The sequence below is a fragment of the Tachypleus tridentatus genome, chromosome 1, assembly GCF_004210375.1.
Source record: "Tachypleus tridentatus isolate NWPU-2018 chromosome 1, ASM421037v1, whole genome shotgun sequence".
Classification (NCBI taxonomy): Eukaryota; Metazoa; Arthropoda; class Merostomata; order Xiphosura; family Limulidae; genus Tachypleus; species Tachypleus tridentatus.
In genome coordinates, this window is record NC_134825.1 from 44,759,808 (window position 1) to 44,785,543 (window position 25,736).

At 33.2% G+C, this 25,736-nt stretch overlaps 1 protein-coding gene across 1 annotated transcript in view; it reads left to right on the plus strand.

Moving 5' to 3' along the window:
• LOC143232396 (dynein axonemal heavy chain 2-like) overlaps window positions 1–25,736 on the plus strand; it is a 228,744-nt gene that overhangs the window by 32,846 nt on the left and 170,162 nt on the right. Inside the window, 9 exon segments of the mRNA XM_076467790.1 lie at window positions 4,481–4,686; window positions 5,457–5,586; window positions 5,791–5,973; window positions 10,722–10,856; window positions 11,266–11,345; window positions 15,152–15,298; window positions 16,166–16,322; window positions 16,660–16,794; window positions 21,967–22,071. Coding sequence (XP_076323905.1) covers window positions 4,481–4,686; window positions 5,457–5,586; window positions 5,791–5,973; window positions 10,722–10,856; window positions 11,266–11,345; window positions 15,152–15,298; window positions 16,166–16,322; window positions 16,660–16,794; window positions 21,967–22,071 — 1,278 coding nt within the window.

Below are 25,736 nucleotides of genomic sequence, written 5' to 3' on the forward strand. Positions count from 1 at the left end.
GCATTAGTCTTAATTTTTCTTACTCACTTCTAGTCTTTTATTTCCCACTTAATTGCCCATTGTAATATCTGTCATGTAACACTCTCCATCTGTTCAATGAAATCTCTATCTTGGTACTGTATATAAGCACTTCATTCAAATAATATTATCAGTTTTTCTTGGTAAAGCATTCACTGAAGGGTTTCTCTGTACAATGGTCATTGGAGATAATTTGAGTGTTTTTCATGTTACTTGATTAATTTTCATTTAAAAAACATGTTTGTTTGGCCAGCCGATATATGGCATGAATTCCCAGAGTATTATTTCTGGCATGGAAGCAAATCAAGTCTCTTCTATTCCACCTTTGATATCCAGTGTTGTTCAACAGTTAGGGGGATGGAGGTCACTCTCAGCTGAAACTGTTAGTGCAATGACTTAATTCATCATGAGATAGAGACATTTGGTTTCTGTGGTGTTCTTCTAGGGGATTCTCAGGGTGATCCTGGATATTCTGGAGAGAATCTTGATTCACTTTTTCCTCTACCTTCCTTTATTCTGTTGGTTTCTCAGAAGGCCACTTTGAGATCAGGCTCCTTTTTTCAGTTGATATATTGAAAGTGTTATGCTTTGAGTTTTTCCCCAGTTGCTTTTTGAGCCAGCATCTTCCTTGATAGCTGAAAGGTTTGGGAGTTAATATTTAGTTCTTCCTCCATCCACTGATATTGTGGTTCATATAGGGAGGTTTATTGCTCAGTTACATGAAGGAACAGCTATGTCTTGTCTGACATGGTTGTTAGAACCATGTGATTTAGCCTACTACTACCAGGTGGAAGCATATTATGACTCTCAAAGAATACATCTGCTCCTTGAAATATGGAGTTCTAGAATGGGGTCTGCATTAATCTGAAGAGATCATAACTTACTAAGATTTGTTTGACCATATATACAATGCTGAGTTATTTATTATCCCTCTAAACTTTGTTGAAAGACTCACAGGATCCTCATGTCTATTGATGACAAGTTAAGACCATTGTTAGCATGCATGCTGGTTCATTTGTCAGCTTCTACATACATCTATGTTATCTTTGGTGTCTTGTCTTTCATCATCTGCTATAGGGGGTCATAATGCAATCTAATCTCGAGGATCTTGACTCCCAACATTAGCCTTTAGGTCCATTGGTATCCAAAATAGATTCTGTTCATATTCCAGGTTCCTTTGCTTGGTCAGAATACTGCCATCAATGTTAGTGACTGTTATATGCCCTTAAGATCTGGGGAGCTTTGATTCAAGAATGTCTAGGTGTGTTATAAACCTTAACTTTAGATCCATTGGTGCTACAGGTTCTTGAATCAGAATTTGTTATTCAGTTTACATCTTTGTCACCATTATCCACCCAACCTGTGGTGTTTCTGCTCTCCACAAATACTCAGTTTTAGAACTTCATTCTAAGACTATCAGAGTTAAGTCAGTCTGGCAGTTGGGTTATTCCTCACTCTGAGTTAACATTTTTTTACTACAATTGTGAATGTCCAAATTTGAGGTTGCTGACTCCTATCTGCATTCACCTGCTATCCATGTTTTGTGCACAATGGCCAGGTGCTGATCTTCAGAATAGCATTACCACCATAAGGGTTCTGTTATATTGTATGTTTTTTTCATAACATTCTTTCCTTAAGCCTGTGCACACACCATCCCATGGATGTCTGGTTACTACTAGTACCATCTTGTCAACTGGCAGAACATCCTACCCACCTTTTACACAACATATCATCAGTCTGGGTATATTTTTCATTATGTATCTCAGCTAGGCTCAGCCAATTTCTATCTGCCTCCAAACTATGGAGCAGGAAGTCCTACTCTTACTTACATATCCTTATTTAATTGCAGGGATTGTTCTTTCTCATTTGGGATTGTGAGCATTACTTGTTTCTTTTATTACTTAAGGACAAGCATGTAAGGGATATTTCATTGGCCTTCATGTGACCAATGGATCATGTACAGTGGCTCACTGGACTACTCAGTTTCTTTATTCAAGATCATTCTCTTTGATTTTGAGGGGTTGTTAGATCATAATTATACTGAGATATGTGTTACTCTGCTGCCACTTCATCAAATAATCAATTTCTTCATGGATGTCTTGTGTCAGGAATGAGATGGTGTCGAGGCTTAATTTCTAAGGTTGCTAAGTACGTGTCTTATACTCTGCATAGACCCTCATTGGATATTTATCAACAGAAATGGGATAAGTATCAGCAATGGTATATTAAGAGAAGGCTGAACCAGCTTCGATCAGAAGTACCAACCATAACTCACATTTTGACCTGGCTCATTGACAAGAGTTTTGCCTTGTATAAGTTGGCTTTATCAACTACTTTTTGTTACTAAAGATGAAAATTCTTTGAGTCTCCAGTACTCTTTAGGTCCTTCACATCATTTTGAGTCCTTCATCATGGATGACCATTTTAATTACCTAACTAATATATTAAGGTGGTAGCATTACCTGCCCTTTTTCAACATCCATTTAAGATCTTAGCCTTATATACCGTGTCTCACCTTTCACTGAGGATTTCATTTTTTTTGCTGCTGACCTACAGATGTTGCTGGTTGGAGTGTTTGGCACTGATTGTGCACAAGAAGCTTTATCATTCTACCTACTTACTCAGACTAGTTCCTCTTCCATAAGACACTGATAAGTAGAGAAAAGGGTAAATTATTTCACAGATTCATCTGATCACTGTTTCTCACTCCCATCACTGATCAGATCTCAGTTGACTGTTATGTTCAGTGAGGGCCTTGAAATATTATGCTGCTCACACTAATGCTTTTAGAGTTGCTAAACAATGATATTTTATTCTTTGGGAACCTTCATTTTCTCAGGATGCATCCCAGTACATCATTTTCAGAGCACTGTTCCTCAGGCCTTTCCTATGCAAATGTTCCCCCTGATTCTACAAGTAGAGATAAGGAGTCTTTATCACATTTGGTTTCTAGTCACTGGGATGGTGAACATAGGTTATTTCATTAAATTGTGCAAGTGAATTCCTCAACTCTTGGAGAAGAAGGCAAAGTTGGGTACCCTCCTACCAGGGATCCTGAATATTTTTCTTGGGTGTTGGTAGGAGAGGCACCGTCTCACAAGAGAATCTATTTGGAACACCATTTCAGATTTAACACTCAGCTATCTGGTTGGGTAGTGTGTGGCCCTTCTTTTTTATCAATATTGGTTGAGTACATTGTCCATGGAAAAGGGTCCATTGTTTTTTCATAATTACAAACACAGAGTGGTCCTATTCCAAGTTCTTGATTGAGCACAGTTTGTTCCACATCCACCCCATAATTTTAAAGAAAAGAGGAATTTACCATGTCCACTTGGTTTTGGACTGAAGATGTATTTTCATAATTATAGATCAGATGAGTTCTGTTTCATCAAATTGAGTGTGGCATACATGATCTTGTCATTCTGAGCTTAGAGTGATGTCTTTCTGACTTCTTCATGTTCAGGAGAATGTTTGTCTACTTTGGTGTTACTTACCTTCTTGTCGTAATTCTGGTGGCTCAGAATGGATTACTGTATGGTTGGGATCCTCTCACAAGTATATATATATATATATATATATATCATATAGTAGTCCGACTGACCTAGCCACTAACATAGGATGTAGGAACCGTGGACCTACAATTCCAACTCTGAGTAGTGGAACCTCAGCTATCTGGTTGGGACCTGGCCAATATGGACTATAAATCATGTAAAATTCCACTAACAGAACATGAATTAAGTTCTGGGTGAGGTCTGGCATGGCCAGATGGTTAAGGCACTTGACTCATAATCCTTCATATTTCTTTGTTTTCCAGTACAGTTTCCTACAAAGATATCCATATTTTTATGATTTAAATGTTTGAATATTTTGTGTTGAAAAGTACTTTTACATACCCTACCCAAAAATGATCACTTTGTGGTGGCATTGCATAACCAGTGAAATACCATATGGTGTTAAAATGTAGTTCTGATACATTTCATTCTACTACACCTTGATATTATTAGTGAATATTATGTACTCAACTCTCAGTAGACTGTTTGTATAATGTTACAAGTAATTGATTAGCTTTTATATTTTGACATTCATTAAACCTGCCAGTAGTTTATTTGTTTTTGAAGTAATTTAAGACAGTTATGAGTGACTTGACTCCACATTAGCTCTTTAAATATGAATTTGATGTCATTTTATTATGTATTACATTATACAAATTTGACATGATAGAAATATGTTTGAGTTATTGTGGTAAAATTACCAATGTATTGGGTATATATTATGTGTAATTTGTTTCCAAACTAGGTATACAGGAACTAATCTGGTGTTTTTAGGTATTAAATATAATTCTTATTTTAATGACATTTCACTATTTATCATTATCTGTTTAAACTTTTCTATTTAAGATTATATTGTAATTCATATTATGAAGTAAACATTGAAATATAGTTTTATTTATACCTGTATCTAGGTATGTAATGCAGAGATGCATTTCTGTCGATGGGAAGATGGCACAAAAACTCCATTACCTATACTTAGTGGTCATCATGGATTAGAGATTCTCAGAAGTTTGGAAGACATTGAAAATGCCTTTATGTTTTCCCTGAAAAATCTAGAAAGTGCTAGCAATCAAACATTAGACATTCATAGTAGAATTTGGCATGACCAGTATGGAAAGTGAGTTTCTTATGTGAAATTGTTGTTTTGAGGTTTTGTTTAGATATTTAAATAAAAATTATCAACACATTTTTTCTAACATTTTTATTGTTTTAGAAGGTACATTTCTTAATTTAAGCTTTACAAGCAGAGACAGTTGCAATAAAATAAAATGTTTAGCAGATTTTACAAATGATGGTTGTACAATATTAATTTCTTAGAATGGATGTTTTGTTAATTTCAAAACAAGATTATAAAAATTTATTGTATGGATAATCTATTTTGTTACACAATAAGTTAAATAATTTGGCTTGACTTGCTGTTAGCCTGAGCTTCTTGGACTGTTTTACTATTTTGTATCATTATTTTCTTGAATGACAATTCATGAATATTACATTTACAAATTGTAAGTTGTCACATTTGAGGAGTATTGTTTTCTGTATAGAATGTTTTTGAATGTACACTTGGTATTGAAATACTTAGTGATTCTCCAAATGTTATTGAAAACTAAATAAATGGATAATGAAACAATTTCATATCTTAATGCTATGCAAACAAGTTTTTCTTTGTGGGAAGCAGTGAGTTTATGGACCTACAATGCTAAAATTTAGGGTTCAGTTCTTTTCAGTGCACTGAGCACAGAAGATCCACAGTGTAGCTTTGCATTAAAACAGCAAGAAAAACATCAATAAAAATTATATTATTAATATTATTATGCCTGATAAAATAAAAAGTATAACCTTTATTCTTTGTGGAATGATCTTAAAACTTATTTATTGAATATTTAATAGGTTTCGAGCCAACCTAAGAGATCTGGAAGTTATGGCACAGAATGTGATATCGTTTGCATTTGACAGAGTAAGAACAGTACATGAAGGACTTGAATTGTTAAGGGTGTTTAAGCACCTTGCAGAACGGGAGGTAAGAATTAAACAGGTTTCAGTATTAGTGAAATGGCTTTTGTAAAAGAACAAATTTCCAGAATAAACTCATCAGCTATGCAGTTGCTTTCTTTTTTTAATGATTTTAAAGATAAAATAAAGTAACTTGTATGTTATTGTGATGTATGTTGTACTTGTGAAAAGTGACATTATCTTTTTGTTCATGCATGAGTCTTATCTCTAGTCCATCAGCCGAGCATATGACAAGAGAATAGTAGAAGTGTATAATATGTATGGTGAGGAGCTGAACAATGTGCAAATGGAACTTTCACTGAAAGAGGTTCACGTTTTTCCTCTTCATCCTCAGTATGCTGGAACTGCTTACTGGGCTCAAGGTTTGCGTCATAAGATTGAGCGACCTCTGAAGGTTAGTTTCACCCATTCTAAACAATATTTAATATAAACTATTATCATTATATCTATTTCAGGAAATCAGTGATCATGTTAAAAAAATATATTAATCTGACAGAAATTTAAATTTGAATAGAAAAATAATTCTTGTACGTAGCAGTAGATACCTTTTTTTTTTTACTTGGTTGAACTGCTTATTTACCCAAAATTGGTAAGTTTGAAAGGATAATTAATCAATAAATAATATCTTTTCATGAAATCTATCACAAGATCTATTTCTGTTATCTTCACCTCTACATCATGTTGTTTAGAGAAACATCTGACGAAAAGATAAACCCTGAGCTGTTTTTTTTTCTTTATTCTTGTCACTAGTTTTAACTTGCATTATCCATAAGAACTGTTCTTCACTTTTGTAAATAATAGTATTTGTTAATTTATTACCAGTTAATATCTAATTTGTCTTTTTATTTTTATCTTAATCTTAGTGTGGGGTATTGTTTTCATTCCTTTGTGTGTGAAAGCATTTAAAAAGGTTTCACCTGAATTTGATCAAATTTACCACAGTAGTTGAATTCCCCAAGAATAAATTTTTAAATTTTGGTTAATGTAGACCAATGGTCAATATCACACTTATGGTCAACTACTTGTTATAATGATAGCTAATTGGAATTTTATTTAGTTACAGCAAAAATAAAAAAACATTGCAGATCAGGGATTGCACTCATGGAGTACCTTTTGGGTTTCTATTTGTTCATCAACTGTAGAACAGATTATCTTAACAGAAATAGGGCATGTGTGTGCATCCAAGCTGACTCTTCCCCTTACAATTGATTACATCTGGTTTTCTTCTGTACTTCACAAGAATAACAACCATTTTATTCCTGTGTTGCGGTAGGACTCCTTCGAAAGAGTTTTTCCTAAACATTGGTTTGTGTTTCAATGAATGGTCCTAAAGAAGGTGTAATGTGAAATTTTGAGTGTCTAAGTAAATAAAATCAACATTTTGGTGTTATAAGGTAATTTATTTCTAATGTTAATAAGCCAGCAAGTTTAATAGGTTGTAGCCTTGTTGTAAACCAAACTTTTTTCAAATAGTAACTTTAACTGAATGTTCAAATCTTTACCTTGAATGTCTTTAATAGACTAGTTATTTATCTCAAGTGACAGTCAGTTGTTGAATAAATATATAAGGCATTTCATATTCTCAGCATGCTTTCTGAAGGTTCCTTTTTCTTGTAACTTCTAAACTCGGCCTGTAATGCTTTTTTTAACAAGTCTTTTGAAAATAATAAAAAAAGAGTTGATATTAGTGGTTAGCAATCATTCTAATATTTTTGGATTAAGTGTTAATGTTTTAATGAGTAGTCCTTAACATTGTCAGCTTTTTTTTCTGTGGTATTGACTATGATGCTATATTAGAGAAGTTTCAGCATTTTAGTAGCATAAAAAATAGTCTGAAATTAAAAAAATATACAAACAGTCCTTCACAAAAATTGTAAATAGCCTTCAGGAATTCCAATTAGTCCTTATCAGATTTAACTGGGCCTCTCCAAAGATATGTGTGTGTGTATATATATATATATATATATAACTTGTTATTTTATTAAAACAAGCAAAAAATTCTGCATCAACTGAAAAGATCTCAGGGTACAAGCTACAATGTGGGATTATAAAGTGTACCCTAGGTTTTGGAGGTGACTGAAGAAGTAGGACCCACATAGAAATGGGGATACATCATTTGTTAGTCTTAATCTCCATTTACCAGCTTCACATAAGAAATAAAGAATAGTAATAGATATAAAAACGGAAATTAGGAGAGCGAGATGTGAACTCTCAAGCCTACAACGTCCCACATCTATATCACCCTTCACTGCCTGCAGACAGTTGTGGGAAGGTGACTGCTCTTCAGTTGATTCTTTACTTAGCCTGTAATGCTTAAGCACTCACATCTTGCTCTCCTAATTTCTATTTCTGTATCTATTTTTATTCTTTATTTTTTTATGTCAGATTTCTTTATGTTTTTATGATGGTTAAGATTGATAGATGATGTATCCCCACTGCTATGTGGGTCCTACTTTTTCACTTACCTCCAAAACGTGGGGTACATTTTATAATCCCACATTGTAGCTTGTACCCTGGAATGATTTTCAATTGATGCAGCATTTTTTGTTTAATTTGTTTTTGTTTCATCTTGTTTTTGAGTTAAAATAATAAATTATATAATTAGTCACACACACATGTATACATATACACACACAGTAATTCCATTTTATCAATTGCATATGTGAATTTTTGAAGAAGACACAATTGCAAACATGTATGTAAAACTTGCTGAAGAAACTCACATATAACACTCTGGAGAGATAGAGGAAGAAAGATTATACCTGGCTAGGAATGCATGGCAAAGTTCAGAGAGATACAGCTGACAGGCCTCTAGCCTAACGAGGAAGAAGTTTCTAATTATATCAGTTCTGGAATGTACATAGTATTTATACTAATTCAGGCATGGCTTATGATTACCATTTTAAGACTGACCATAATGTGATTTGAGATAATCACTTTAGTACTGGTGTTTAAGACTAAGTGATGTTGAAATGCCACATGGTAAAAACCTTCAGTCAGTTTCAAGACATAACTCTAGCACTAAATATATATGCTTTAAAATAAGCAATGCTTTTTAACATCTTTAACTTGGAAAGATGACAGTCTAGTATAGTATATTTTACTCTAATAAATTGATCTGAACTATTTTTTGATGTGCTGGCAAATGTCAGTCATTGATAAGTATTGCATATGACTGATTTTTAATTCGTGGGATATATACTTTTGTTAATCGATTTTGCTTTTCGTCTAAGTGTGTGCGTATAATGTTTTCTACAGTTTGTGGAGGAAACTTATTGATGTTGATGAAGTATTGTTTTATTTTGTCTAATTCATTGTTAATTTTATCTGGCAAGCATAGTTTTATGGCTGTGTTTATTTGGTTTCTTAGTATGTTGAGTTCTTGTTTTGTTTCAAATGCTGAATCCCAAGGAATGTATAGTTCAGTATGGGTGATTTTTTGGTGGATTTCTGTTTTAAATTGAGTATTGGTTCTTGTAATTTTGAGGTTAAGAAATGATATTTGATTTCTTTCTTCCTGTTCACATGTGAAGTTAATGTTGGGATGTATAGAGTTAATGTGATTGAAAAAATTAAGTGTGTGTTCTGTAGATGTGATTCCTGCAATCGTGTCATCTACATATCTGTACCAGTATAGTGGTTAGATGTAATGCTATGTTAATTGCTTGTGCTCCAACTTGTGTCATAAAAATATTAGCTAGAACTGGTAATAAAAAATCATGAAACTATATACTGCTGCATACCATATAATCCTGATGTCAGCAGAAAAATAACCAACATTGCATATGACTATTATGAGGAGATCTAGGGTAGTGGCCAAAACCAGCAGATCACATTTATCATTAAAATATAATAATAAGTAAATATCAAAAGTACTGAATTATGCTATTAATTGGCCTGGCCAGGATCTTCAAATAAGTAAACTTTAAAAATGTAAACAAAGGCCTATACCCTGTTAATAGTGTTATAATTTACTATTCTGCTTTATGTGTTGCTCTGTTTATAATGTTATGGTTATGTCTTTCCACTATTGTGTATATTTCACTGTGCTTATAGTAGAAATTTGGAATACCATATCATTGATGAATCTACTTGTGTGCACCTTGTTATTCTTTTTTTGTATAGTTTTGACACCAAGGTTAGCTCATGAGCTTGTAATTATTCAGCTGTAGCCACCATTAGTCTTATTTCCACCTTTCATAGTGTTCCCTGGCATAATTTTACCTAACATACTCTTTAAGTGACTGTATTCATATCTTGTTCTCATCTTCAAAGATCATTTTCTTGTCTTGAACTGCTTTGTTAATTTGGTGTTATATGTGTGTTGGGTTTCCTGTGAAACATAAACTAATCCTTAATTCAGATGTTAATATGTGTCATACCATAACATATTCTAGTAACCTTTTTTTGTATGTGAGGTACTTAGATAATGCCTAAAAATTCGCAAAGGATCCCCAGAAAGCTAGATACTTTATTTGGGAGGGATTGTAGTAAAGAATATACTTGCATGGAATGAAAACATTTATTGTTTTAGAAAAAAAGTACAGGAACACACATTTGATAACAAGGTAAAATAGAAAAAAATACTTAAAATTCTAATCAGCCAATGTGCTGATTAAATGATGAAAGATTTGAGCTATGATATAGTATTACTTGCACAGTTTTTCTGCAGAAATTACATCTTGATGACGAGAAACTCACTTGAAATAAAAATGTATCTCAGAATGGCTGGTGTGGGTATTAACATTTTTCTTGATAAGCAGAGAACAGTGTTTCAACCTTCCTGGGTCATCTTCAGGTAACAAAAAAAAAATACATCTATTCAGAAAATCCATACTCACATGTGCAAAATTTGCTTAACAGTGTTATGAGCTGAATTTCCTATAATATATTCTTTAAAAGAATATCTCAGTTTCTCTCAAAATAGCCATAATTATCCACATATCTTAATCTTGATACTAAAAACACTTTTTTCTCTAAACTAGTGCCATCTGTATATATCTTCTAATGACAAAGACTGGTTTTTATAACTTAGTTTTCATGATGAGTTCTACTAGAAAATAATATTCTCATCTTCAAAAAATTTGTAAAGCAAAATGGTTTATTTCAATGTATTTTTAATAATCTATATATTTATTTCAGTTGTTAAAAGCTGCTAAATGGTTACCCCACACTGGTATAGGTGATGAAGTTCATGCACAGTACCAGCAGTTAGTTCATGCTTTGGATGAGTTTGTCCTTAAAACATTCAACGATTGGTGTGCTACAATTGATGAGGTTTGATTGCACATTTTTTCTTATAAATTCAAGTGAAATCTGTCAATAACTCCCTGTGAGGTAGCTGTTAAAGAAATGTTAAAACTTCCCAAATGAAAAGGTTTTAATGCCTAAATGCATTTATTATTGTTGCTGAAGAAATTAATATTTTTCAGTGACTTTTCTGTAAAGGACTGTTAATTAACATGTAGTTTTGTGCTTCATAATTTTGATACTCTTATATAATTCTGAGCATGTTCTACACACATGCTAGTCCATAGTTTTCTAGCATCTAAGCTATTGTCATGAAACTTTAGGTGATTTGAATAGTCTTAAATTTATTGTGAATTTTTTATTTTAATTAATTTAACTTGCTGATTTATTGAGAAAACTACTCCAAATAATTTTTTGAACTGCTATATTGTTACAGAACCCAATGAAAAAACTTCAAGTTCCACTTATGTGCCGTAATATACATGAAGCTGGAATGTTAGATGCAAACTTTGATAGGTACTTATAGTATTTATAGGTAATAGAAAACCAAATGACCATTTTATCAATTAAACTTAGTTCAGTAAAGTACAGAGTTAATGTAAATTATAATATGCGATATATTACTTCCCTCAAGATTAGCTTTTCTTGTTCATTGCTGCCCTCTATATGCAAACTTTTTCTTTTTACATGCCATAAGCCTTCCATTCCCCCATTAGAATCAAATGATACCAACATGTCTCATGTAAATCATCATTCCTCACCTCTCCACCAATAGGAGCACAGTATACTTGACACATGTGACTCCCTTTATGTACCTCTATTAAACTATCACTTCTGGTTTGGCAGCATATGAGTTCAGTTGTGCTCTTTTATTTGTTTACTTTTGCATGTTCAATTTTTTCCTCTTAAGGTGGTTATTTTTCAGTTTAATTCAAGTCACTTTATTTCTGCACTTAAGTGTGGTTAAACCTTTCTGTGTAATACATTCCAAAGTTAGCCTTACCATTTCAGGAGTTATAGCAGTGACTAGCATTTTTCTTGAGCCTCAGGTGTGGATGACCTGACAATGGATTGATTTCCTTCTGTACATTGGGAGACAGAATTTTACACAGTCCAACCTTTATCCCCAGACTTCACCTAGGCTACTACTGAAACTGATAAGCCTTTGTTGGCTAACAAAGACTTTGATCATCTTTGTTCATCTCCAGAGTTTGCCAATCATTTCTGTTTCTAAACTGGGAGTTTTCTGAGCCTAATCTGGTCTTAATGGATTTTATGTCTCAGGTTTGTGTTGTTTTATCCCTGTCACTTATTTCTTTTTTATCTTGTCCTTCATTATTACATGAATGATCTTCCCAACTGTTTGATTTTTCTTTCCTTCCTTGATATTTAAGTTTTTGCTGATCCATTAACCTTGGGTTACGTAATGGGATTTGCATGTTGCACCGACTAAAGATTTTTGTTTGCTTCCCCTTTTCCTTACATTGTGCTGTCTGTTAAGTTTTAGTCAACAATTGTTTGGTTACTTGTTATCTATTTGGGAGACAACTCCCAAATCAAACATCTATCTTCCATATGCCTGATCTCTGCTTGCTTCTTACCCTTACCAACTTCTTATTGTATCCATTTTACATACACCTCCCTCTGAGGTTCTGTACAGAAATCCTGTGAGGTTTTGTGGAGATACCTTTGTCCTTTTCTTCTCAACTTTAGTCAGCATCTTGTCCTTAGCTTTAGCATTTACTGTATAGTTTCTTTGTTGTTGGGATCTTATATGTGGTGATGACTTACTGGTTCTGGTCTGTTTATCCTATTGATTCATCACACCTTCTCAGTTCCATCAATTACTGCTCACAAAGTTTTAATTGTGTTTGGGGATGTAGTCTTCCATGACATCATCAGTCTCTTTTGAGATCCCTTTAGTGGGTACTTCACTAATGATGGCATCTTGATCAAGATCCTTTTTTCACCCAAATTCCTTTCCTACTTTCATTTGAACTGACCTGCATTGATGGCTAGACTAAGCCAATATGTTGGTTGGTGTGTCACTTCCTTTTCCATCACTACATCTTTTCATGGACGTACCCTTTTGGGGATGGAGAGTATTGGTCTATCATTTGGAAACTTCAGGCCAGTGATCTGCAGACGAAGTGATTTGCATATCACTGCTCTCGACTTTCTGTCCATACGTTGGACCTTATATGAATTCATTCTTCTCACCTGACACTGTTTGGAGATAAGTTATTTGTATATTTCTATGGTGATGGTACATATTATCCACCAAATGTGCACTTGATCCAGAGATTAAAGTTTCTGGACATTCGATCTTTTATTTTGGATACTTACATATCATACTTGCTTTATTGCATATAAACAATAGGATATATGGATGTATCCTTTGGAGGGGACATTAGATTCTGTTGATTTCAGGAATTTTTGCCGTCAGGATGGTTCTTTCCATGTGGAAGCTTTTACTAGACATTCCAACATCAAGTTACTTCTCTTTTGATCACCTGTACCTCATCCTCTAGCTCTGGCAGTCAATGTTTTCAGGTTGGACTAGTCACACAAGTATCCTTAATTTTATTCATTTATCCAATTATTTAATTGGGTTATTTTTTTGTCTGCTCTACTCCTTGTCTAGTCTGCGTGATTGATCTCTCTTCTTCATCTCAGCATTGGCTTTTAAAGTTACAGTGACTACTTTTTCCCCTTCGTTCACTTCTTCCATTCCTCAACAGCCCCAATCATGTCCTACAGCCAAATTTTCACATTTATGCATCTTTACGCTTAGCTTTCATTTGGTTCTTGGTAGAATAATCTGGAATGGTTGCATAAAAAGATGGCAATAACCATTTAGCACAGAGTAAGGTGTTGTTGTTTTGGGGGTGGAGATGACATAATATCATCCAATTTCTGATAATCAATACAACAGAATGAGGCATCAATGTGCAGTTCACCCCTTCGATTGAGAGCCCTCTTCCTGCCCACAAGTGGATGTTAGTACTGTTTGGCAGGTTTTGGATTTAGAGTGAACCAGTTGGCCAACCAATGCCAACCAACCAATTTGTGTTGTTTATCTTCCTTCCTTGGTATTTTTCATCTGTGTTGTGGGTCACAGTGGTAGTATGTGGGATTTTTCTGGTTCTGTCGTTTGGTACCCTTCATTCTCTCTTCTTATGGGATGATAATGCCATTTGGATTGTCCCAGTCTATTTCATAGTTGGGGAAATTGATTGCATATAGTAGACATCCTTTCAGTATTGGATGTCAAGTTCCCAGGTTGATAGCTGAGTGCAACTTTTTGAATCATATCTGGGAAATGGAGAGGTTGTTAATCCTTGATGTTTGGGTTTGAGGTGAAGATGTTATGATTCTAATCCTTCTCTCACATGGATGTCAGTGACAAATAAATAGGTTTTGAATTTGAATGTAGTTGACTTTACATGTACTGTTCACCATAAACCTTCCCACTCTACACCTAGGGGTGTATTCTTGTTTACCCACTTTCCTACCACAGTCTCTCCCACTTGGACGTGCTCCTCTCTTTCTCTGCCATGACATCTTTGACATTCCACACAGGGGTGAAGAATATACTTAATTCTCAAGTGGTGTGGTTTCCCTCTTTATATTTTTTTATCTGACTCTCTTATCTACAGAGGTATCCTTCAAATGTTTTTGAGGGGTACATCTGTTCTTTCCATACACCAGCTCCTCCTCCTAATATATTTGGTATTCTAGCTAATCTTGTAACAAGAGGGAACTATCATGTCAAAATTATAATTTTCCTGTGCTGAAAATGTGTTTCCAATAGGTACTTCCCTCCACTCACACTTCTATTCAGGTGCTTAGATTTTCTGTCAAACTTTGAAGTGATGGTTCAGTAGTGGAGCATAGAGGAAGTCACATGCATCATGTGAGTGTACTATACTCCTATTGGTGGAGAGGTAACACACAATATTTTAAATGAGAGACAGGTTGCAATCACTTCATTCCAATAAGGGGGAGCGTTAGGCTTGTGGCATGTATAAAAAAGTTTTAATATAGGGGAAGTAATGAATGAGAATAGCTAATCTTGTGGAAAGTACCTTTTGGAAATAATTTTCAGTATAGGAAAATTGTAATTTTTGTGAAAATTCACTGTATTATATAAATGTTCTCTTTAAATAAAATAAAAATATTACCTTAATTTACAAATTATTAATTTTTGAATTACAAGTAAGTCAGTGACTATTAAGAATTTTCTATCTTCAAAACTTGAGGAAAGTATTAAAAATTTAAATAATACACTGAAAAGTGTGTTTTTTTAATTCACATTACAGATCTGTTTTAAAACTTCATCAAGAGGTGATACACTGGGAACAGCTAATGTTTGAGATTCCACATTATATTCAAGAATTATACTTCAGGAAAGATGAGCTTCAAACTCTGCTTCAGAATGTACTAGTGGTGGTCAGGGAATATAATCAGTAAGAAATTATAATATAAACTTATAGTAATCAGTCATTTTATGGGAATGACTAGAGTTAATAAAAAAAGAAGCAGAAATGTTCCTAATATTCATTAGAAAATATTGGTAGGAAGCACATGTATCAAGAAATACAGGACTTACATAAAGATATAAGAAAATAAAGGCTTTGTTACATTCATGAAGTGTTATTAATTCTTACTGTTATTCAGACTTGTAAATGCTTTAAGTAAAAAATTTATAATAATTATAATTTACTTACTTAATCTAGTTAAAACCATAACATTTGTTCTTAAAATTGATGATATGAATAGCACTTTAACCACTGCTACTTCATTTGTGTTCCATCCAACTTGGTTATTTAGCAAAAGATATTGTTGGCATTGTTTGTGACAAATGTAGTGTAGCTGAAATATTGTTACATTTCTATTGTGCTTATAGGTTTATAGAATTACTTATGGAGCATAAAATTAATAATAGTTTTCTAGATCCACATACTTAGCTAATAATGCAGTGACTATCCTTTAATGACCATTGAGTATTATATAGAAGTGAACTAAAAATTGTCTTATAATTGGTCTTGCAACACTGTAGATGAAACATATGGAGACTAAAAGCTGTTGTTGCAGTGTCATAAAATACTGTTGGTTAAATAATTGCAAAATATATTTTACAGTGAACTATTTCAGCTTGTTATAACAGTAAGATTTTCATCTTAGTGTATAGTGACAAGGAATGTTAATAACAGTAGTTTTGTATTATTTATGACTGATTGTATTTTTTGTAAATAATTATATATTAATATTCAGACTATAAATATTATGGAATTCCAAATTACAGTTTTTTTTTTTATTTGATTAAACTACAGGATTATGTCTATTTTATCTCCTGAAGAAAAAGGATTATTTCGACAGAAAATCCGTTTTCTTGACAAACATATCCAACCTGGTTTGACAACTCTCTCTTGGGTTTCGTCAAATGTAGTTCATTACTATATAGCTGACTGTAGACATCATTGTCAGAAGGTTGGTAATGTTATATATTTAAAAAATTATAAATGGTTGAAGAATTGCAAAATATATTTTAGGGCTATTCAATACAATCAGCTACTTTGGACCTGACAAAAAATATATGAAATTCACAGCATTTAAAAATTTAAAACGTTTGCTTCTGCTATAACTTAAACATTTCATTGTGTTGTGTTTGTATGTATACTTATAATATCTTAACATAAAATAAAGTATGCTTAAATAACAGTATAATAAAAAATGTCTCTTTAGAGTCATCAGTTTTGTTAGTTAATTGAGTTTGTAGTCATTTTCCAAATTTGTTAAGTGTAATGTGTATTAACATTTATTGAAGGTACAGAAGCTAATATCTAAATACAAGAAGACAAATTCTACCATTAATCAACTGTGTGAAAAGCTCAGTGGGTTTTTACTTGTCACCACAAACAGTAAGAGAATTTATGAAAATGAAGAGTTTGAAGAAGAACAGGTGAGTGTAGGTTAAAAAGCTTCTTTGAGCTGTTTTCATCAAATTTCAAATGCATTTCTTGCTGTGAGATTGATACCTAGTTTTATAAACACTTTGAAATTTTTAATCCAGCAGTAGGCACAGTCTAGATAGCCTGTGTTGTAACTTTGTGCTTAACAACAAAATAAACGAATGACAAAAATGTTATTTTCATTTTATTAAGAAAAATTAATTTGTGGTATCCTAAACCTAGGTGAAGTTAGGTATAACAGTGATGTAAGTTAATTCCAATATGCTACAAAACATCTGCTCACATAAATAGCTATTGTCAGTTTTTGCTGACCTCTGTATGCAAATAAATTTTAAGCATGCCACAAGCCTTGAGCTCTCACATATCTTACAATCAACTGGTTCAACTGCATCTTACATGTAAATCATCATGTGATAACCCCCAACTAATAAAAGCGCAACACACTCTCCTGACACATGTGACTACCCCTGTTCAATTCTACTGAATTATCACTTTTTGTTTGGAGGTTTTGTTTGTACTTTCTTCTTGCATTTTCTTTCGTTTTGAATTGTCTTATGAAGTAGAGATCTTTTCTGATTTTTTCTACTTCACTTTACCAGTTTTCATTGATGACATATTTGTATTGTTCTTCTTTTGTTTTTTTGTGTTCATTGAAGTTTATGTTTACACTTTCAAAATATTATCATATACTTCAGCACAGTTACTGAGGTTTCAAGTGGTAATACTCAACTGAAAAACTGTTAGCTTGAATGCATTGAGAGTTTAATTGCTATATGGCCTTTGAACAGATAAGCAGTTATGTTGTTGTATTATTTTGAATATTTTGACACTGATATTATTATTTGTAGTTATTCGGTTTCAATAAGGTATATTTAGTTAGATTTGCACATACCTTTTGTAAGATTAGGGTTTTTAATTAACATTTAGTGATATCCTTTTGTACTATGATGTTAGCTTAGGTTTAATATGTGTATGAAATTTTAGGAATACGTGTCATCCATCTTACTGCTAAATCATAAATTAAGTCAAATATAGTTTCTTTAACAAATGCCAGCTACAATATTTTATTGTCACTATACATTTACTAAATTTTACAATATCCACTGTCTGCCTAACTTTCTTGCACTAATGCTTGCCTACCTCCTTAAATTGCCAAACTTGTTTAGGGTGATATCAATTTTGATAATATTCCTTCACCTTATTCTGTATTGGCCTTCCCAAGTCAATGCTGTGAAATCTGTATTCTAAGCCTATTTCAGACATTTTAATACATGTTTCACATTTGTTGTTGTTGTTTTTCCTTTTGTTTCCAGATATTTTGTTTTATGCTGGGCTTTTATGTCTCTCATTTGAGAGATGGTGCTGGTATGCCTCATCCTCCACCAGCTTTGATTTATTTTGCCTTAGCTTACAATTAGGTAGATTGTTTTTTTGTTTTCTTTGGTCTCTGCACTTTGATTCTCTGTTGTCTTTGGAGAGGATGGTGGCAAAATCTGTTAATCCTATTCCTTTCTTCCTAGGCAAGTTTCCAGTATTCATCTTCCTCTGTCATCTCTTTCAGTAGTATTGGCTACCTTACACCCCCTTGTTGAGGCATTTCACCTATTTCATGGGGATTTTTGTGGATATCTTCCTCCTCCTTACGTCTATGTTGAGGTGACTACTATCTTCAGTTCTTTCTCTACATACAAGGCTTCTTTGTTTTGGGGATTTTCTAGAGTGGGACACTGTCTTGTACCAAGTTTTTTTTTTTCCACTTCTAACTTGTATTTTTTTTGTGTGTTTGAGGGGGATGTTACTCCTGTGACTTTAGCATCACAGGGGGTATCTGTATTACTACATTCAATTTTTGTTTTTGTGGTTGCTTTTTGTAATCACATTCTTTATTCATGTCCTACATCGAAGTGTTCCTCCATTAGATTGTGTATTCTGAATACAGTTTAGAGTTCTATGATTGATCTGTACCACCTTAATTGCTTCTTGGTTCTTTCCCTTTTTCCTGCATTGTCTTTTATCACACTATGGTGGACCTTTTCATCAGGACCAAAGATGACTATGTTCCCATTTAACTTTGTACATTATAAAGTTGAGTATTAGTTTTATGTATTTCAAGCTTGTTTTAGATCTGTATCTTTCTGTCTCCAGTTCCTCATTCACTTGCCTTGGTAGCTCATGAGGCAGATTCTTTGTTTTTCTTTTCCTTCCATCTCCCATCTTTAATTTCAATTGGACCTGGTTGATCTTATAGGTCCCATACCTGCTCTGGGTTGCTTTCTTTCCTTCTGTGCTTTTTCTTGTTGATTCCTTTTCCTGACTTTTCATGTTGTTGTATCACTCTTCTGTTTGTGGCTTTTTTCTTCCTCCCTTACCCTTTGGATCTAGCTTTTAATTGGCCTTTCTTTCCTTGTCTCGTTTTTCTTCATAATTAATTCTTTGTGTCTTCACTCTAATTATGCACCTTTCATTTTATCTTCTTCTTACCTTAATTTTATGTTGTAGGTAGCACAGGGACTGCACCTCATATTTTTATCTCCCATTATCTGTTTTGTTTAGCTGTTTTTTACTTGTCAGGGTGCTGTCTTCCATGTTTTGCCATTCTCCCCTCTTTGGTGAGACTGTAGCTGGGTAATATATGTTTCTTTTGTGTGTGTATGTATATATACACTTAATTTTTCAGGAGCATGCTTATTTTTTCTTTATGGATCACACTGCCCAGGTATACTTAAACTAGTCAAATCTGCACTGTAAGGCCTTGATGACTTAATGATTATAATTTCTATGGCCACTAAATGCACACTGTTGAGATGGGATGTTCATGAGTTTTCTCATTATGTATTTTCTTCATTAATATGCCCATTCTAGACTGTGCTCATCTATAGACTTCACAAGTAAAGCAGAAGGTTACAGCTGTCCATCTATGTGAGGCCTTCAATGAATAAATCAGGTATGGTCTACTTTTCAAAACAGGGTTTTGTGGTCACCTGTTCTGTTGTCTCAGTAGAGAATGGAAGGCCTTACCATTTTTGAATTCCAAACAACTGGTGGACCATAGAGGCATCCTTGTTTTGTGGTCACTTGTTCTATTGTCTCAGTAGAGTATGGAAGTCCTTACCACTTTTGAATTCCAAGCAAGTGGTGGACCATGGAAGCATCATTCTGAATGTGACAAAAATATAGGATACAAATAACGATAAAATTATTCAGTTGAGAGTAGGGTGGTGGTGTTCTGCTAATGTAAATGATGAGATGCCCTTCAACCTGATGCTTTGTCTCTGTACAGGTTTATCTGAGGGGATATTGTAGCTTTGGAATAAGCAGTGAAAACTGTAGTTCACCTCTGATTGGGATTGCTCATCTAACCTTCATGTGTATGTCAATTTCCAGTGGCTAGGTTTTGGATTCAGAACTGAACTAATTAAAATAAATCCTCATGTATATGTTAAAGGTGTATCTGTTTCTTCACTTGGTTATATTCTTGTTTCTCCATTCACATTGTGGGTCATAGTGTTAGAATTTGGAGATTAATTCAGTTTTTTTCTCTTGCACTGTCTCTTGATGAATTTATTATACCAAAGATAATATTACATTGGGGGATGGGATAGTTTCTGTTAGTGTTAAGTAAGATAGTTCACTTTACAAAGACATCTTTCCTATACTGCTCATCTAGATGTCTGTTTCTAGTTCAGTCAAGCATTTCATTGCATTGCTGTCATGTATTCTGTTCATAGATTGGGGGGGGTTACAAGGTTCCCTCCAGTCTGTTGAACTGGAGGTGAAGATGGTATGATCCAATTTCTTACCCCCACATGGATGTAAGTTCCCAATGATAGGTGGTGGATTGTAGTTAACTTACTGACAATGTGATCCTCATCTTAGCCTTGTGTAAATGTTGATTCCTGGTGGCCTGTGTTTTGGATGCAGTTGACTTGCTGTGTATGACCCATCTTGCTCTAGCCACTCTACACCTAAAGGCATACCTTTTTACTTTTACCCATATTTTAGTACCCTTTGGTATTAGGATTTATTGTATGGTGTTTTGGATCTGTATTCCACCATTGTTTTTTCCAATAGAGATGAGCTAATTCTTTTTTCTACCCATGTCTGGGTCATCTCATTCCACACTGGGAGAAGAGTATACCTGTGGTGTTGTTTTCCTGCTATGATTCTCTACTGTGAATATCTAATCATTTAGGGTGTTTTTGAGATGCTTTCAAGGAATGCTACTTTGGTTTTGCCTCGTACTGATCCTTCCACCTATTCAATATGGGATTCTAGCTATTTATGTGAGTTTTAATTTTTCAATATTAAACATTTATTTCTGAAAGGTACTTATCTCTTCTCACTCTTCTCACCAGGTGCTAACATTTTCTGTGAAACATTGAGGTGATAGTTTGGTAGAATTGAATGGAGGGAGTCACCTGCATCAGGGAAGTGCATTGCACTCTTATTGGTGTAGGGTTGTCACATGATATCTTACAAATGTGAGATGCATTTGAACCAGTTAATTGTAAGGCACATGGGAGCTCAAGCTATTTATGTAGGAGGAGGTAAGTACCTACTGGAAATATATTTTCAGTATGGAAAAATTAATACTTCAATCCTTCTTAAACATAAAAGTATTATCAAATTATGCATTTAATATAAAGTTATTAATAATAATACCAAATATGTGAAATATGTGTAAGTAATTTCTGTTTTATACAATTTTAACAGGCCTCAATATATATTTTTCAAGAATAAATTTTCTAATGAAATAGTTGTATGAATTTATATGTCAGTAATATCTCCTTTCAATGACAGCATATGAAGTTGAATCTTTATTTATCATACAAAACATATTCATATGAAGTAGGATTCAATACACAAAGCTTACAATAGTATCTTTTATGAATTGTGAAAATATGTTTTATTTAATTATTTTTGCTGAGATGAATTTTTATAAAAATAAATGCTTGTGTAAGTTATAATTTATAAGGTGAAATAAGAGTTCATATTTTGGGTGTAAAATACTTGTTTGAGAAATTTTTTCACAAACTGATTCTAACCTAGCTTTTTATATATAACAGAAATGCGTAAAATAAATAACAATTACTGAGTTTATATAAAAATACAAGAAAATTGAACTGTAGTATTTTTTAACATGCAATGAAAAACGTTCACAGAGAAAACACCAGGAAATTGTAGTGAGACAAATTGGAGCCATTCACAGTGAAATTCTAACAAATATGTCATGTGTATTTGAACATTTTAAAACTGATGGACCAGAAGTAAGTAATGTTTTATCAAAAACTTTTATTAAAATTAAAGAAGTGTTATACACAGATTGAACATTTTTGCATGGGTTTAGTTAAATATCTATAAATCATAAGATAGGTCAGAATTATGGATCATGAAAACACACATTAAATTACAGCACAAACTACAATAAGGAAAAGATTAAATTTAATTCATGAAGAGTCATATATGTAAATATACAATTCAACTGTGATAAATATACACCAATATTAGGTTTAACTTTTATTATCAATAACTCTTAGATATAGAATAAAAAATTTAAAATATAATTAAGTGCATATACTGATGTTCATAGACTGTAGTGGGAAGGAAGTTATCTGGTGTAGATAACTAAATCTTATCTCCGAATATTGGTATACCAGTCATCATAATGTTTACTTACCTGTATTAACAGTATAATAAAACATAAAATATGTATATATATATACATTGCTATTAGATGAATGTAGTTCATAAAGATAATCTTACAGATTATCATGATGGCATGATGGAATTGGAATATCCTATGTATGTGTTTTTTTTATTTTATAACTGTAACAGTTTTTGAGAGTTTTATATAAAGCTTCTCTATTATTATTATGTGTTTTTTTTTAAACTGAGTACTGTTTTATAATACTTACTACTAAATATTTCAAAATATATCAACAAATTGTATTGTTAAAACCGTTATGATTAAGCTAAAATACTTATATTGGAAAGAAAGTATTCTGTTTTTTATAAATTCATCCATATTTAAATTGCTGAAACATTATCATATATTTACATTCACATATAAGTCTAAATAAATGTTTGTGTTGCACATATCATAGTAGTCATTATTTTCTATTCACATGTTATGTAGTAGTAATATAGTTATTAATATTTCATGCTAATTAAATAATCACTGTATCATTAAAATCTGAAGTTAATAGTTTTCAAGAATAAACTTACACAAAAATGAATATATGACAGTATATTAGAAATATAGTCAGCACTCATAAGAATATCAACAACCTGTTTGCAATAGTAATGTTGTTATAATACCAGAAGTACAGAAACTAATAATCTCTTTTATATTTTTATTGTAAATGGTTTTAAAATAATGTAATATGTACATTACTAAATTAGTCATTCAATAGATTTAAAACTTTATCTAGGATTTTGTTTTATAAAACTGTAAAAAGTATGAAGCAACTTTTGTTACATTTAAGGTTTTTATATCATGTAAAACTATTTAATGATCATTATTTAATATCCAGAAGTCATGAATATTACAAGCATCTTTGATTTTGTTTAAATTGGGGTTAATTGTTTTATAATAAATTTTATAGAACTAGTAATAAACCAGAGATTCACTATATTCTTATGTAATTTTGTAATATGGTAAGTCTGGAATCAGAACACATTTATTAGTAATTTTTTTATAAAAACTTTAGTTTAATAACACTAATTAAAAACCTGTTTATCAGTTATTTTCATTCTAAAAAAACATTATCAGAATTGTGGTTTATTCCTTATTATTTCAAGGTATAATTTTGGGGGAATAAACCAAAATTACATCTTATATTATAATTAGATTTGAGGTATAATGAATTTATCTTGAATGTTTAGAATATGATTGTACATCTAATAAAAAAGTTAAATCTCTAAGATCATATTTTTTCAATATTTATGTAACTTTTACCAAAGTAAAGCATTTCTACTTAAGAAAAATGTATGTTACTAGCATATAATTTTCTCTACACTTAGGTGTTATCTTTGGTTGATTTATTAAGGTCAAGTGTTTCAATTCCACACTCTCCCCCTTTTGTCTTATCTTGGCTCCATATATTTTCTGTTGGGTGGTCAGAGTTTTGCTCATCACATTCATGGCGTGGGAATGTCATTTCACCATTACATGGATAGTTGGTTTCTTTTGGCTCCATCCCAACAAGTCTCCTTTAACCATACCTTTTTCTTCCTTCAGGAGTCAGCATATCTGGATTGACTGGTCAAACTGGAAAAGTTGCATCTCACACTCACTCATTATCTCATTTATTTGGCTGTGTTTCTCAATTATCACCTCAGCAGGGCCCAGCTTTCTTGTCTTCACTTGATAAATATGGAGTATTTGGTTTCCAAATCCATATTCTCTTTTTCTCTCAAATCATAGGATGTTCTCTCTTTTTAGGGGAACTTGGGCTAGGCTGTCATGGAATATCTTATCCCTGTGGATTGTGCTCATATACATCATCTTCAGTGGACTCTGCACAGTCAGTAAAACTTTGCTTGGGATCTCTTATTCCTTACCATTTCCCTTGGTGTGGATTCCTGTACATGGTGAGGGGACCTCCCAGGGAAGGTTTTGTTCTTTCAGTTTACCTCCTCTGGGATCTAAAGTCCACTCGGGCTAGGGTCAACCAAGTACTAGTGTTGAATGCTCTCAACAGGTGTTGTGGACATTGTATCTAATGCTGGTGTTTGGGAAAAGTGCTCACAAAACCCTGGCATTGCTGTGGTGTCCTTGTTTGACATTGTAATGCATCCCCTCGTAGGGCTCCATGATAGGTAAGATCAGTGGGCACCGAAATTTCCCTTTCTTTATTATGGATACTCCAATTAAAAGTATTAATAAAATAGTAAAACAACAGTCTATAGTTAAACAACCACATCTTGAAGATTCTGAGTAGCAATCCTCATCATCTGTACCGCCTGTTGTACCTTATTTTCTTATATTGCATTCACTTTCAGACAAACCTTTAGGGCAAATGTCTCCCTATTTCATTCAGAAGGGACTAGAGGGACTTACTGGCTTTCCAAAGTCAGTAAAGAAGCTTTGATTTGGTGACATATTGGAGGAAACATCCACATCTCAACACAGTGAACTCCTTTTGCATTAAAAGGGAATTGGGGATATACCTATTGAGGTTACACCTCATGCTACTTTAAATTCATCACGAGGAGTTATTGTTGAGAAGGATTTGAAGAACATCCCAGAGTTGGAGATTCTCGCTGGTTTCTCCACCCAAGGAGTTTCTGCAGTGAGACATATATCTACTCGCAAAGATGGAAGATGGAATTATGGTGCCAACCAGTGTCCTCATTCTCACATTTATGTCACCACATCTGCCTGCCACCATCAAGGCAGGTTACCTTAATTGTAAAGTATGGCCATACATTCCAAACCCTCTCTGATGTTTCCAGTGTAAGCAGTTTGGTCACTTGAAGATGTAGATTCGTGGTTCCCTGATGTGTGCTTGTTTCAGTGGCAAGGACCATGATGCCTACGAGTGTGAAACAGACCCTCATTGCATCAATTGCAATGGCTCTCACCTGTCCTACTTTCGTTCTTGCCCAAACTGGTTGGAAGAAAAAGAGGTGCAGCATTTGAAAATGATTCAAAACATTACTTACCCTGAAGCTCAAAAGTTGCTGTTCACCACTTCATCTCAGATATATGCTGCTTCACTTAATTCCACTACTACAGTAAGAATGCAGATGGGTCTCTCTGTGCCTCCAAAAGAATCATTCTCAAACCAAATGAAAAGTCTTTTGACTTCCATAGTTAAAAAAGTTAATGAATAAACTTCAACACCCATCTCTATCCCTAACATACATTCTAGCAAATCTCAAGATCCACTTCCTTTGATTCTGGGTATGGGCATTTCCACAGATACAT